Here is a 13255-nt window from a genome sequence, read left to right as displayed (position 1 = left end):
TCACTGCATCCTGCAGGCATCCAAAAACTCCTGTAAGGACTCAGTGTCCGCAGAATACTGAGGCCTAAAGCAATCACTACACCTGTCTCTCCAAGCCAGAGTTGAAGTGGGCCAAAAGTGTCAGCAGTGTCCCCAAGCCCTCCAAAGATAGAGTTCAGTGTGGTGTCTCATATCGTGGACTCCCCAACGTCGCCTGCAGCCTCTGCACGCAGGCCCCCCTCTACCACAACTGTTTTCTGGAAGATAACTAGTCGCCCAAGGACACCTCTGCACCAGTCGCCCTTGGCCCGTTGCGAAGAGGACAAAAGGTGCCGCCATGTCCCCGAGCATCATGAGGCCTTAGCCTCCCCACCCCGGCCCCCCTTCAGTAGTTCAACCCGACTGGTCCTCCAGTCCAAGCCTGAAACCTCTTACACTAAGATAGATTCTTCATAGAATAACACGGGGCACATGGCGCTGGTTTGCCCTATGCACCCGGCCACCCTAGTGTCTCTGGTGGTGTTTTGCTGGTGCTTCCTTAAGTCGTGGAGGATTGGCCTCGTAAGTTGCTGCACTGTACCTGAATTTCGCATTGAATTTTCCTCCCATAGGAAAACATTGCAGCCTCTGAAAAGTGTCAACATTTATAATTCTAAAATATTTCTATTAGAACACGTACTTACCTGAATGAATTGATTCTGGTCTCAATGCATATATAAAGATAGTTATTTTTATAAACCGGTGTGGATCTTCTTAGAGTTGTGTGTATCATTGACTAGTGTATATTTGGAGAGGTCTTGCACTCCTCTGTGATAAGCTTAAGGCTGCTTGGCCACACTACCCCCTAAAAGAGAACCTTGGGATTGGCATAGCAAGCCCCTTGTCCACTCATAAGTGAACCCCTGGACTCTATAGGATATATCAAAAGGAGATATCTAAAGTAAAAAGAGCCAGCACCATACACATTGACAAAGCCAATAGGTACCAAAAGGTGAGACCTATCTGCTTTGATAATGCTGGCTTCTTTTTTACACTTCTCTATCCACTGTCCTCCCTGTAGGTGTGATGAGAGCATATATATATATATTCATATATATTCAAGCTCCAGGGTGTGTCCATCAGTTTGGCTTCGCACTCGACCAACAGCAGCAGAGAGTAGGACTCTCTTTCCGGTACAGGCGGTTGCCGCTTGAATCACTCCGTGCAGGTGTGCCTGACGCGTTTCGAAAGCTCCTCAGCTTTCTCTTCAGAGGCTTTCACGGAGATTCACGCTCCCAATTTCAACAATGCACGCCCTCCAATAGGATGATGATTTTGGCTGAGCATTGTGGGAGCGGTAGTTCTTGTGGATGCGGATATTGACTCAGGCAGGGGGTTCCGTCTTAAATCCCTGCTGTTACCCCACATGTTCGATGAGGTGTCTCCTCTTCGATTGGTCCCCTTCTTTTGGGGAGGTGCAAAGCCCGCGACAGGACGGCCGCGTTATATTCAAGCTCCAGGGTGTGTCCATCAGTTTGGCTTCGCACTCGACCAACAGCAGCAGAGAGTAGGACTCTCTTTCCGGTACAGGCGGTTGCCGCTTGAATCACTCCGTGCAGGTGTGCCTGACGCGTTTCGAAAGCTCCTCAGCTTTCTCTTCAGAGGCTTTCACGGAGATTCACGCTCCCAATTTCAACAATGCACGCCCTCCAATAGGATGATGATTTTGGCTGAGCATTGTGGGAGCGGTAGTTCTTGTGGATGCGGATATTGACTCAGGCAGGGGGTTCCGTCTTAAATTCCTGCTGTTACCCCACATGTTCGATGAGGTGTCTCCTCTTCGAGTGGTCCCCTTCTTTTGGGGAGGTGCAAAGCCCGCGACAGGACGGCCGCGTTATATTCAAGCTCCAGGGTGTGTCCATCAGTTTGGCTTCGCACTCGACCAACAGCAGCAGAGAGTAGGACTCTCTTTCCGGTACAGGCGGTTGCCGCTTGAATCACTCCGTGCAGGTGTGCCTGACGCGTTTCGAAAGCTCCTCAGCTTTCTCTTCAGAGGCTTTCACGGAGATTCACGCTCCCAATTTCAACAATGCACGCCCTCCAATAGGATGATGATTTTGGCTGAGCATTGTGGGAGCGGTAGTTCTTGTGGATGCGGATATTGACTCAGGCAGGGGGTTCCGTCTTAAATCCCTGCTGTTACCCCACATGTTCGATGAGGTGTCTCCTCTTCGATTGGTCCCCTTCTTTTGGGGAGGTGCAAAGCCCGCGACAGGACGGCCGCGTTATATTCAAGCTCCAGGGTGTGTCCATCAGTTTGGCTTCGCACTCGACCAACAGCAGCAGAGAGTAGGACTCTCTTTCCGGTACAGGCGGTTGCCGCTTGAATCACTCCGTGCAGGTGTGCCTGACGCGTTTCGAAAGCTCCTCAGCTTTCTCTTCAGAGGCTTTCACGGAGATTCACGCTCCCAATTTCAACAATGCACGCCCTCCAATAGGATGATGATTTTGGCTGAGCATTGTGGGAGCGGTAGTTCTTGTGGATGCGGATATTGACTCAGGCAGGGGGTTCCGTCTTAAATTCCTGCTGTTACCCCACATGTTCGATGAGGTGTCTCCTCTTCGAGTGGTCCCCTTCTTTTGGGGAGGTGCAAAGCCCGCGACAGGACGGCCGCGTTATATTCAAGCTCCAGGGTGTGTCCACCAGTTTGGCTTCGCACTCGACCAACAGCAGCAGAGAGTAGGACTCTCTTTCCGGTACAGGCGGTTGCCGCTTGAATCACTCCGTGCAGGTGTGCCTGACGCGTTTCGAAAGCTCCTCAGCTTTCTCTTCAGAGGCTTTCACGGAGATTCACGCTCCCAATTTCAACAATGCACGCCCTCCAATAGGATGATGATTTTGGCTGAGCATTGTGGGAGCGGTAGTTCTTGTGGATGCGGATATTGACTCAGGCAGGGGGTTCCGTCTTAAATCCCTGCTGTTACCCCACATGTTCGATGAGGTGTCTCCTCTTCGAGTGGTCCCCTTCTTTTGGGGAGGTGCAAAGCCCGCGACAGGACGGCCGCGTTATATTCAAGCTCCAGGGTGTGTCCATCAGTTTGGCTTCGCACTCGACCAACAGCAGCAGAGAGTAGGACTCTCTTTCCGGTACAGGCGGTTGCCGCTTGAATCACTCCGTGCAGGTGTGCCTGACGCGTTTCGAAAGCTCCTCAGCTTTCTCTTCAGAGGCTTTCACGGAGATTCACGCTCCCAATTTCAACAATGCACGCCCTCCAATAGGATGATGATTTTGGCTGAGCATTGTGGGAGCGGTAGTTCTTGTGGATGCGGATATTGACTCAGGCAGGGGGTTCCGTCTTAAATCCCTGCTGTTACCCCACATGTTCGATGAGGTGTCTCCTCTTCGAGTGGTCCCCTTCTTTTGGGGAGGTGCAAAGCCCGCGACAGGACGGCCGCGTTATATTCAAGCTCCAGGGTGTGTCCATCAGTTTGGCTTCGCACTCGACCAACAGCAGCAGAGAGTAGGACTCTCTTTCCGGTACAGGCGGTTGCCGCTTGAATCACTCCGTGCAGGTGTGCCTGACGCGTTTCGAAAGCTCCTCAGCTTTCTCTTCAGAGGCTTTCACGGAGATTCACGCTCCCAATTTCAACAATGCACGCCCTCCAATAGGATGATGATTTTGGCTGAGCATTGTGGGAGCGGTAGTTCTTGTGGATGCGGATATTGACTCAGGCAGGGGGTTCCGTCTTAAATCCCTGCTGTTACCCCACATGTTCGATGAGGTGTCTCCTCTTCGAGTGGTCCCCTTCTTTTGGGGAGGTGCAAAGCCCGCGACAGGACGGCCGCGTTATATTCAAGCTCCAGGGTGTGTCCATCAGTTTGGCTTCGCACTCGACCAACAGCAGCAGAGAGTAGGACTCTCTTTCCGGTACAGGCGGTTGCCGCTTGAATCACTCCGTGCAGGTGTGCCTGACTCGTTTCGAAAGCTCCTCAGCTTTCTCTTCAGAGGCTTTCACGGAGATTCACGCTACCAATTTCAACAATGCACGCCCTCCAATAGGATGATGATTTTGGCTGAGCATTGTGGGAGCGGTAGTTCTTGTGGATGCGGATATTGACTCAGGCAGGGGGTTCCGTCTTAAATCCCTGCTGTTACCCCACATGTTCGATGAGGTGTCTCCTCTTCGAGTGGTCCCCTTCTTTTGGGGAGGTGCTCGTAAGTGGAGCTGCGTGACGGATGAGGACAGGAGTGATGTTTGGGGGCTCATGTTAGAGCCTTTGGAACGAGCAGTAACTTGTAAGTGCATCCATCCAGGATATAAGGACTACATCTCCCATAAGCACTATACGTGTTTTTATACAGGGAGATGGTAGACGTCGTGCACTTTACTGCTGGCCCCTGATGAGGAAAAAAATTTCCGAAACGCGTCGGGCCTATTACAAGCACGCAACTGCCCATACCAACTAACGCCTTGGGGAAGGCGCACGCAGGCTCGGGTGTTACCCGCTAGTTGGACAACCCCACTGAGCGGAATACATTAGCGGCGGTCCTGCCGCTGGGTAGCACCACCCCGAAGAAACGGGGGCCACGAGACCCGCTATCCAAGGAGTCTCGTAAGTGGAGCTGCGTGACGGATGAGGACAGGAGTGATGTTTGGGGGCTCATGTTAGAGCCTTTGGAACGAGCAGTAACTTGTAAGTGCATCCATCCAGGATATAAGGACTACATCTCCCATAAGCACTATACGTGTTTTTATACAGGGAGATGGTAGACGTCGTGCACTTTACTGCTGGCCCCTGATGAGGAAAAAAATTCCGAAACGCGTCGGGCCTATTACAAGCACGCAACTGCCCATACCAACTAACGCCTTGGGGAAGGCGCACGCAGGCTCGGGTGCTACCCGCTAGTTGGACAACCCCACTGAGCGGAATACATTAGCGGCGGTCCTGCCGCTGGGTAGCACCACCCCGAAGAAACGGGGGCCACGAGACCCGCTATCCAAGGAGTCTCGTAAGTGGAGCTGCGTGACGGATGAGGACAGGAGTGATGTTTGGGGGCTCATGTTAGAGCCTTTGGAACGAGCAGTAACTTGTAAGTGCATCCATCCAGGATATAAGGACTACATCTCCCATAAGCACTATACGTGTTTTTATACAGGGAGATGGTAGACGTCGTGCACTTTACTGCTGGCCCCTGATGAGGAAAAAAATTTCCGAAACGCGTCGGGCCTATTACAAGCACGCAACTGCCCATACCAACTAACGCCTTGGGGAAGGCGCACGCAGGCTCGGGTGCTACCCGCTAGTTGGACAACCCCACTGAGCGGAATACATTAGCGGCGGTCCTGCCGCTGGGTAGCACCACCCCGAAGAAACGGGGGCCACGAGACCCGCTATCCAAGGAGTCTCGTAAGTGGAGCTGCGTGACGGATGAGGACAGGAGTGATGTTTGGGGGCTCATGTTAGAGCCTTTGGAACGAGCAGTAACTTGTAAGTGCATCCATCCAGGATATAAGGACTACATCTCCCATAAGCACTAAACGTGTTTTTATACAGGGAGATGGTAGACGTCGTGCACTTTACTGCTGGCCCCTGATGAGGAAAAAAAATTCCGAAACGCGTCGGGCCTATTACAAGCACGCAACTGCCCATACCAACTAACGCCTTGGGGAAGGCGCACGCAGGCTCGGGTGCTACCCGCTAGTTGGACAACCCCACTGAGCGGAATACATTAGCGGCGGTCCTGCCGCTGGGTAGCACCACCCCGAAGAAACGGGGGCCACGAGACCCGCTATCCAAGGAGTCTCGTAAGTGGAGCTGCGTGACGGATGAGGACAGGAGTGATGTTTGGGGGCTCATGTTAGAGCCTTTGGAACGAGCAGTAACTTGTAAGTGCATCCATCCAGGATATAAGGACTACATCTCCCATAAGCACTATACGTGTTTTTATACAGGGAGATGGTAGACGTCGTGCACTTTACTGCTGGCCCCTGATGAGGAAAAAAATTTCCGAAACGCGTCGGGCCTATTACAAGCACGCAACTGCCCATACCAACTAACGCCTTGGGGAAGGCGCACGCAGGCTCGGGTGCTACCCGCTAGTTGGACAACCCCACTGAGCGGAATACATTAGCGGCGGTCCTGCCGCTGGGTAGCACCACCCCGAAGAAACGGGGGCCACGAGACCCGCTATCCAAGGAGTCTCGTAAGTGGAGCTGCATGACGGATGAGGACAGGAGTGATGTTTGGGGGCTCATGTTAGAGCCTTTGGAACGAGCAGTAACTTGTAAGTGCATCCATCCAGGATATAAGGACTACATCTCCCATAAGCACTATACGTGTTTTTATACAGGGAGATGGTAGACGTCGTGCACTTTACTGCTGGCCCCTGATGAGGGAAAAAAAATTCCGAAACGCGTCGGGCCTATTACAAGCACGCAACTGCCCATACCAACTAACGCCTTGGGGAAGGCGCACGCAGGCTCGGGTGCTACCCGCTAGTTGGACAACCCCACTGAGCGGAATATATATATATATATAAATATATTACCACGATGTCTCCTCCAACGAAAGAAACTGAGGCAGCACACGAGGCTTCTGGAGCATCCGCCTTTATTCTTTCATAAGACCATGGGCATGACGCGTTTCGGGGGTTTTTCCTTTCTCAAATGCCCCCCTGGTCTAGGTCGTGTCTTTCGCTTGCAGTCCCAAAGTAAAATTCAGTTTTTCGTCCCACCCTCTAAAGTAGTGTGGGCTGCCTGGTAAACACGGCATGGAGTCGCCTCTGCCTTGAAAGTAACTGCATTTCCCAGCATTCAGTGTTCCTTGTATGCTGGCAGCGATACCAATTCACCGGCTCAATTTTTTGTGAAGTCAACAGCCGGTGTGCCATGTTGTCCGGCGGGAACTGTGGCTGTTGTAGGTTCAGGTGATGGCTTCCATACTCCTCTCCCCCTTCCTCGCACTTCAGACTGTCCTTGACAAAGGAAACGCCAATAAAGTAGGGGCGTGGCTCCATGCAGGTATGGACTGTTTTCACAGCATTTATCTGGTGCAGGCTTGATGCGGGGTAGTCCGAGGGTCTACCTTTTAACGACCCCCTTTGGACACTTGCGGGGGGTGCACGCCTTGCGTGTGGTTCAGCACAAGAGCCAAACGTTATATATACACGATATAAGGACATCTTTTTGTAAATCGTTTTTGGCCACTATAGGTGTGGCAGGGTATACTCAGACATGAGTCCCTTTCTCACTGCTCCATCAGGATTCAAGCAAGCCGGGCCGAAGAAGGCTGAAATGCCAGAAACCGGTCCCCGGTAGCTTGTCTCCTTTCTGGTGAAGAATTGGCTTGGTAGTTTAGTCTGCCCTGTTCCCATGATGCACTGGGCCAGGGACAGACTGATTTGCATATAGCCAGGTTCTGAGCTGGGATGGGGCAGTGAGATAAATAACGGTGATGGATCAAGCCCTGATCTTTGGACTGGGTAATAGTGGTCTGTTTAACTCAGACACTCTGTTCATCACCACCCCCCTTTTTGTAAATCGTTTTTGGCCACTATAGGTGTGGCAGGGTATACTCAGACATGAGTCCCTTTCTCACTGCTCCATCAGGATTCAAGCAAGCCGGGCCGAAGAAGGCTGAAATGCCAGACACCGGTCCCCGGTAGCTTGTCTCCTTTCTGGTGAAGAATTGGCTTGGTAGTTTAGTCTGCCCTGTTCCCATGATGCACTGGGCCAGGGACAGACTGATTTGCATATAGCCAGGTTCTGAGCTGGGATGGGGCAGTGAGATAAATAACGGTGATGGATCAAGCCCTGATCTTTGGACTGGGTATGAGTGGTCTGTTTAACTCAGACACTCTGTTCATCACCACCCCCTTTTTGTAAATCGTGGATGAGAAGCAGTCAGTGTTTGTGATGTAGGTTTTCTGGAGCAAAGGAGACTTTCAAGCATAATTATTAAGGTCCCGCATATTGGTGAGTTCTGATGCGGTTATCTGAGTAGAACCTCAAGGGGTTACATGCAAAGGTGAAGATGATGGACAGGACAGAACCCTAGAGGACTCTGCAGATCAGAGTAATCTGGAACCAGTCAATGCCCATGTGAATGAACTGGTGTTGATTGGAACGCTAGGGGAGAACCAGTGAACAACACTGTCAGTCTCTCCCATTCACTGCCAATATCCTTCTGCCAATACCTTTCTGCCAAGTCCTCTCCTAAAATGTTATATTTCTGCCATCAGTTTATTTTACAGAAAACACCATATTAGGTATAGATAGATAAATATCAGGGTAAATTATCACAAACTTCCCCACTATTGCAATTGTTGATGCAGTTAGAGCTAAATGCCAGAACAGTTTTAGACTAAATGCATACTAAAAGAAAGTGGTTCTGATATTTTTTCTATTCAAACCTATTAGACACTTTTTTCTTTATTAAAGGTTGTATCCAGTTTACACACAATGTTTTAAGGGGTTTCATCTCCCCTTTTCCACCCCTTTAAGGGGGTTCCCCCTTAACCCATTTTGCCTCTAGTTTCTTTAATATCCACATACCCTCCAGCTGTAATTTTTTAAATTCATTTTACTTTCATTGCTTCTCCCTACCTATTTATATTGCCCCAATCCAAAACACCCTTCTCCTGTTACCTTATCCCTTTACTTCCTCCTCATTAATACCATGCCTTGTACCCCTCCCAATTTACTCTTACTTCTTCCACCCATTTACTTGTTCTCCATCCTAAACAGCTTCCCTGGTTACTCCCTTCTATTAGTTTACCTCCGGTTACCTTTGTTTAATACCCATAGTCTACCCTTCCAGCTTTACTCCTTTTTCAGTAAACCTTTATCACTTCCCCAGTCCCATCTACGCCCCCTCGCTCCAATAAGATTGGATACTTAAAGAAATTGGTTCAGATGACTCTTGTGTAATGACAAATCTTTCCCCCCCAAATCCAGCTCCCTTTTCTTTAACCCTTTCTATGCGCCAGGAGTGTACAGTGAGTTGGGCGCTAATTAGCAATTAAAAACCTGTAGAATTCTTTCTAGGGGGAGATTTATGTAAAATCAGATTGTGTCAGAATTTATTTCAATGTCTGTCTGTTCCTAAATGTTTCTGCAGACAATTTTTCTAACATGAGGAAAAACAGGCTGCCAAAACTGCGTTGGAGAAATGTCAAAATAGACAGCCCCCGTCCTTACGACAGCACGGGGGCCGTCCGAATTGCACAAGTGTGGAATTTGCCCATACAGCGGGGGAATTATACGCGCGTCTAAGTGGTTAATACCAATACATATTGTATTCTCCCACATAACTCATATTTTACGTTTACTACTTACCCCTACTTCATTTTAGTTTCCCTATCTGACACACCCTCCCTTCTATGCCTTTGTCATTTAAACCGTTTTTGCAGAAATAAAGTAATTCCGTCATTTTGACATTTCTCTAACGCAGTTTTGGCAGCCTGTTTTTCTCAGGCTGACTTTCCTCATGTTAGAAAAATTGTCTGCAGAAACCTTTAGGAACAGACAGACATTGAAATAAATCCGGACAATCTGATTTTACATAAATCTCCCCCAAGAAAGAATTCTACAGGTCATGTACCGTTAAGCCAGGGACAATGGAGCTAGGAAATGAATCTTTAGACTTTAGAGATGTCATGGGTCACCTTCAGAGCCAGTCTGCCACAAGAGCTTCATCCTGCCCATTTCAAAAGTCCTACAGACAATACAGAAGTTGCGTTAGTCAGCTGCTGAAAACACTTTACTTGCAGAAGAGATGCAGTATTAGCTACCCAACCCATAAAATGAGATGTAGAGAAAAATAGGGGGTCGGAACCTGGTGAGGGCAGGCCTATGTCCAGGGATGGAGGGGCGAGTTTTATGATGTTCTAATGCTTATATAAATACCATCAGGCTACAAATTGTATTTTAAACCGCTATAAACACATTTTCTGGTACCACCACAAGGCAGCAGGAATTCCCACAAGGTTGAGAGTGGAAAGAAGCCAGGAACAAGCGATCAGAAGTATACTGGCACAATGTCTACCAACTCAAAGAAGACTATAGTCAAATTTGCTGGTTTAACCATACTTCTATACCGGAAAAAAATAGGAGGGACTAAAGAAAGACAAAATAGAGTTACTTTTTAATTGTGTTGGACCGTTTGGATAAATGTGTTCCAGCCTACAGCCTCCACACAAACAAGTTTGTAACAATCTCAAGATCATCATGAGGTACAGTTTCCAAGCTTCCGCATCTCTGAAGAGGCTAACAACAAAGGCTCATTTTTAAATTGGGAGATTATCAAACTGCTACCAGATGTAAAAAATGTAAAACGCAATCTTGGCATGAAAATCGATGTGAATGACTCCCTTATCAAATTCAATCTTTAAGACTCCAAACATCTCCCAGCTTTTTACCCCTCTGAAGTTAGAGGGTATGTTAAGTGAAAACAAGGGAAGAAACATGAACTCACCAGAACCACTACATCCACTCCAGCCTGCACTAGCAGGTCGAGGCGATACTTGTCATCCTCACGGGTCCCAATGGCAGCCCCGCACAGCAGCTGCTTTCGGGAGTCCTTTGATGCAAGTGGGAAGTCGCGGTTCTTTTTCAGATCTGTCCGGGCAATGATGGCAATCAGCTCGTCACTGTCATTCACAATGGGGAGCTTTCCTGTAAGAGATGAGGCAAGAGGAAAACTCATCACGGAGGAGGAGCCCATCACTCCGGGGATTAGCAGCGGAGCTCATTAAGGTCACTCTTCCAAAACAGTACATTTCGTATAAGGTCTGCAGGGAAACAATGAGATATCGAAGCAGGTCAGACACTCAATGCATTCACCACCAGAAAACAGACTACTGTTGGGGGTTAAATACTCAGTAGGGCCCGCTATCCACCCTGGTGCTCACAAGCCCAGTTTCTTTACATGATAGAAATACTTGCACTATGTATTGATTAGCATGAACAGGTTTTAAATCGGATGTTACCTCTAGAATGAGGCCATATTTTTGGGATGAATGTGGTTTTCCAGCTGATTCTGGATACAATATTAAGAGAGCACACCTTGTTCCATCATGCTGCTACAGTCTGTGGACTGTGTAAAGTGTAACAAAATAGACTTAAGTGGTGGATAATAAAAAGGCAATAAGTCACCAGGGAACAAATATAGGTCTATTACTATTAGAAAAAAATGGAGAGAGATGAAAACCAAATACCCCAAGGTCCAATATAAAGGTAATACATTATTTCTTGGCAACAGAGATTACATGGAGGGAAAGCTAGATAGCTGCTTTCAATATCCGCAATATTTCCCCTCAGACTTTATGAAAAATGAAGCAGTTAGTAGACTGTGCTGTTAGCCGAAAGAATAGTAACAAAACCAAAGCATGGCACTTGAGAATAGGTTCTGAAGCCAGAGGTCCAGCGTCCTGCCACACGCTAAAAAGGTACCTTCATCAATCCAGGTATACCTTTCATCGATGGTATTTTCTCCATAGTACCATGGCAAGAGCAGTCGCTAGGGTCACAGTTATTACTGCACCAAAGCCCTATAAATTGTGAAGAGAGTCAACGAAGAACAGAAAGCAGTGTGGACTTTAAGAGGAAAGAGCTTGTTAAAAATTTGCAAACATTTACTAGCTTTCATGCTCATTATCCTCAAAATAATCATACCAATGGAGATTCTAGTTAATGTCAAATCACTGGTGCCACACAACTTTGCACTGGCAGTCTAGGGCGAAAGGTAATTTTTGCATTCAACAACCAGTGCACAAGTCATTCTTGCACTTGTGGGTTGGAGCACACAGGTTCGAAATTGCACTGTAATCAAATTGCATGACAATGGTCTCGAATTTACATATTCTGATAAAATAAGACAAGGAGGTAGCTGACATATGGCTCACGGTGTCCGCAGGCGATAAAATGGGTACAATGTATTTGATACAATTAGAATACAACCGAAAGCAAAATGCCGGTTTACAGTACCTGTGTTTTAGTCTCAAAGTATCACCACTGGGCTGTATGGAACACATTTCCAATATGTACTCATCATAAGGTTTCTATTGTTGGTTGCCTGTTTTTACTCTCCCAAACTGGCTAGTCAGCAGACCATGTTGAAATTAGACAGGATTTTTTTATTGTAATCTGGCAATTCCCTAGTCTTTCTCCAGCAGGAACATGTCCCTTTCAAGACTTGATATCCAACATTCTTCCTAAGGGTCTTCAGAGCATATAGGTACGAGACAAGTATGGATGTCTATGGGTTCATGGTGCCCACAAATGATAAACTGGGTACAGTGCATTTGGAAAAATTGGAAAGGAACAGAAAGCGTAATGCAGATTTTGGGTATGTCTTTAAGTCGCAGACATCACACCTGTGCTATTTTTAAATCTACTACAGCCATATATTATTAAATAGCGATGCATCTTAAGACTTCCAACACTGCATGACAGACCTCCTTCGTCATGATTAGATGTTTAGGGCAATGCATTCAACATGAAGATTGTTATATTTTCAGCATGTATTTCCCGAAACATGATAATTGCCTTTATGCTTCTTCAAATAGAAGATATCCCAGTACTTAGACTGGCGGTACTAGAAATGCACGAGTTTCAAATGTGTTTGAACAGGGATCCATACACAAGCCACCAAATAATGCTTTTGGGCGGTGAGCATCCGTGGGTGTTGTCTGTAGTATTTGGCCTTGGGTTGTCTGCTACTAAGTAAAATCTACCAAACCCAGACGCATATAAATAGAAAGCCCAAAGAAATCCAGGGTGATTTAGCAGCATGTTTGATATATTTTTATTTATTTTATTTATATAGCGCACTACTACCCGAGGGCGTCTAGGCGCTTGCAGAATGAGCACAAAGAGCACACTGAAACAATTGATTTCCTATGCTTGGACAGATTTACAGAGTAAAGAGCCATGCTTAAGTCCCTTCCTAAAGGACGCTAGATCAGAAGCTGGAATCCCCTGCAAATTATCAAACGGAGGAGTGGGGGGGAGGGGGCGGGGTTAATCACAATTTCTTCCTTCACTTTGACTCCAAAAAAAACACACAGAGGATCAACTAAAAGTCTGCCAATCCAGTGTTCCCGCATCCCTCTAGCTAAACACATTATCATAGTTGTGGGTGTGCCTACAGCAAGGGACAGATATAGATTAAAACACTGGCAGTGTGAAGACCACATTGATAGGGTACAGACTTTTTTTGGGGTAGACATGTTGGACTACTGAGTCATGGGACATTTGCTGTTCCCCATAAAGTTGTGACTTTTTTTCAAGGAA

The 13255-nt window shown here is 47.6% G+C and overlaps 1 protein-coding gene across 4 annotated transcripts in view; it reads right to left on the bottom strand.

Annotated features, from left to right (window-relative positions):
* The window catches only part of LOC147668830 (inosine-5'-monophosphate dehydrogenase 1-like), a 200414-nt gene that overhangs the window by 128005 nt on the left and 59154 nt on the right, over positions 1-13255 (bottom strand). For 2 of the 4 annotated variants that reach the window (XM_086948421.1, XM_086948420.1), the window contains exons 5-6: positions 11434-11511; positions 10437-10636 (exon numbers count right to left, since the gene is read on the bottom strand). In XM_086948421.1, the coding sequence (XP_086804547.1) occupies positions 10437-10636; positions 11434-11511 (278 nt within the window). The remainder of the gene's footprint in view (positions 1-10436; positions 10637-11433; positions 11512-13255) is intronic. The other 2 variants (XM_086948422.1, XM_086948423.1) reach the window with 1 other exon arrangement.

This window comes from Lissotriton vulgaris, unplaced genomic scaffold (genome assembly GCF_964263255.1).
Source record: "Lissotriton vulgaris unplaced genomic scaffold, aLisVul1.2 SCAFFOLD_2183, whole genome shotgun sequence".
In the NCBI taxonomy this organism is placed as follows: Eukaryota; Metazoa; Chordata; class Amphibia; order Caudata; family Salamandridae; genus Lissotriton; species Lissotriton vulgaris.
Note: the sequence above shows the minus strand (reverse complement) of the source record. Positions and strands in the feature narration are given on the sequence as shown.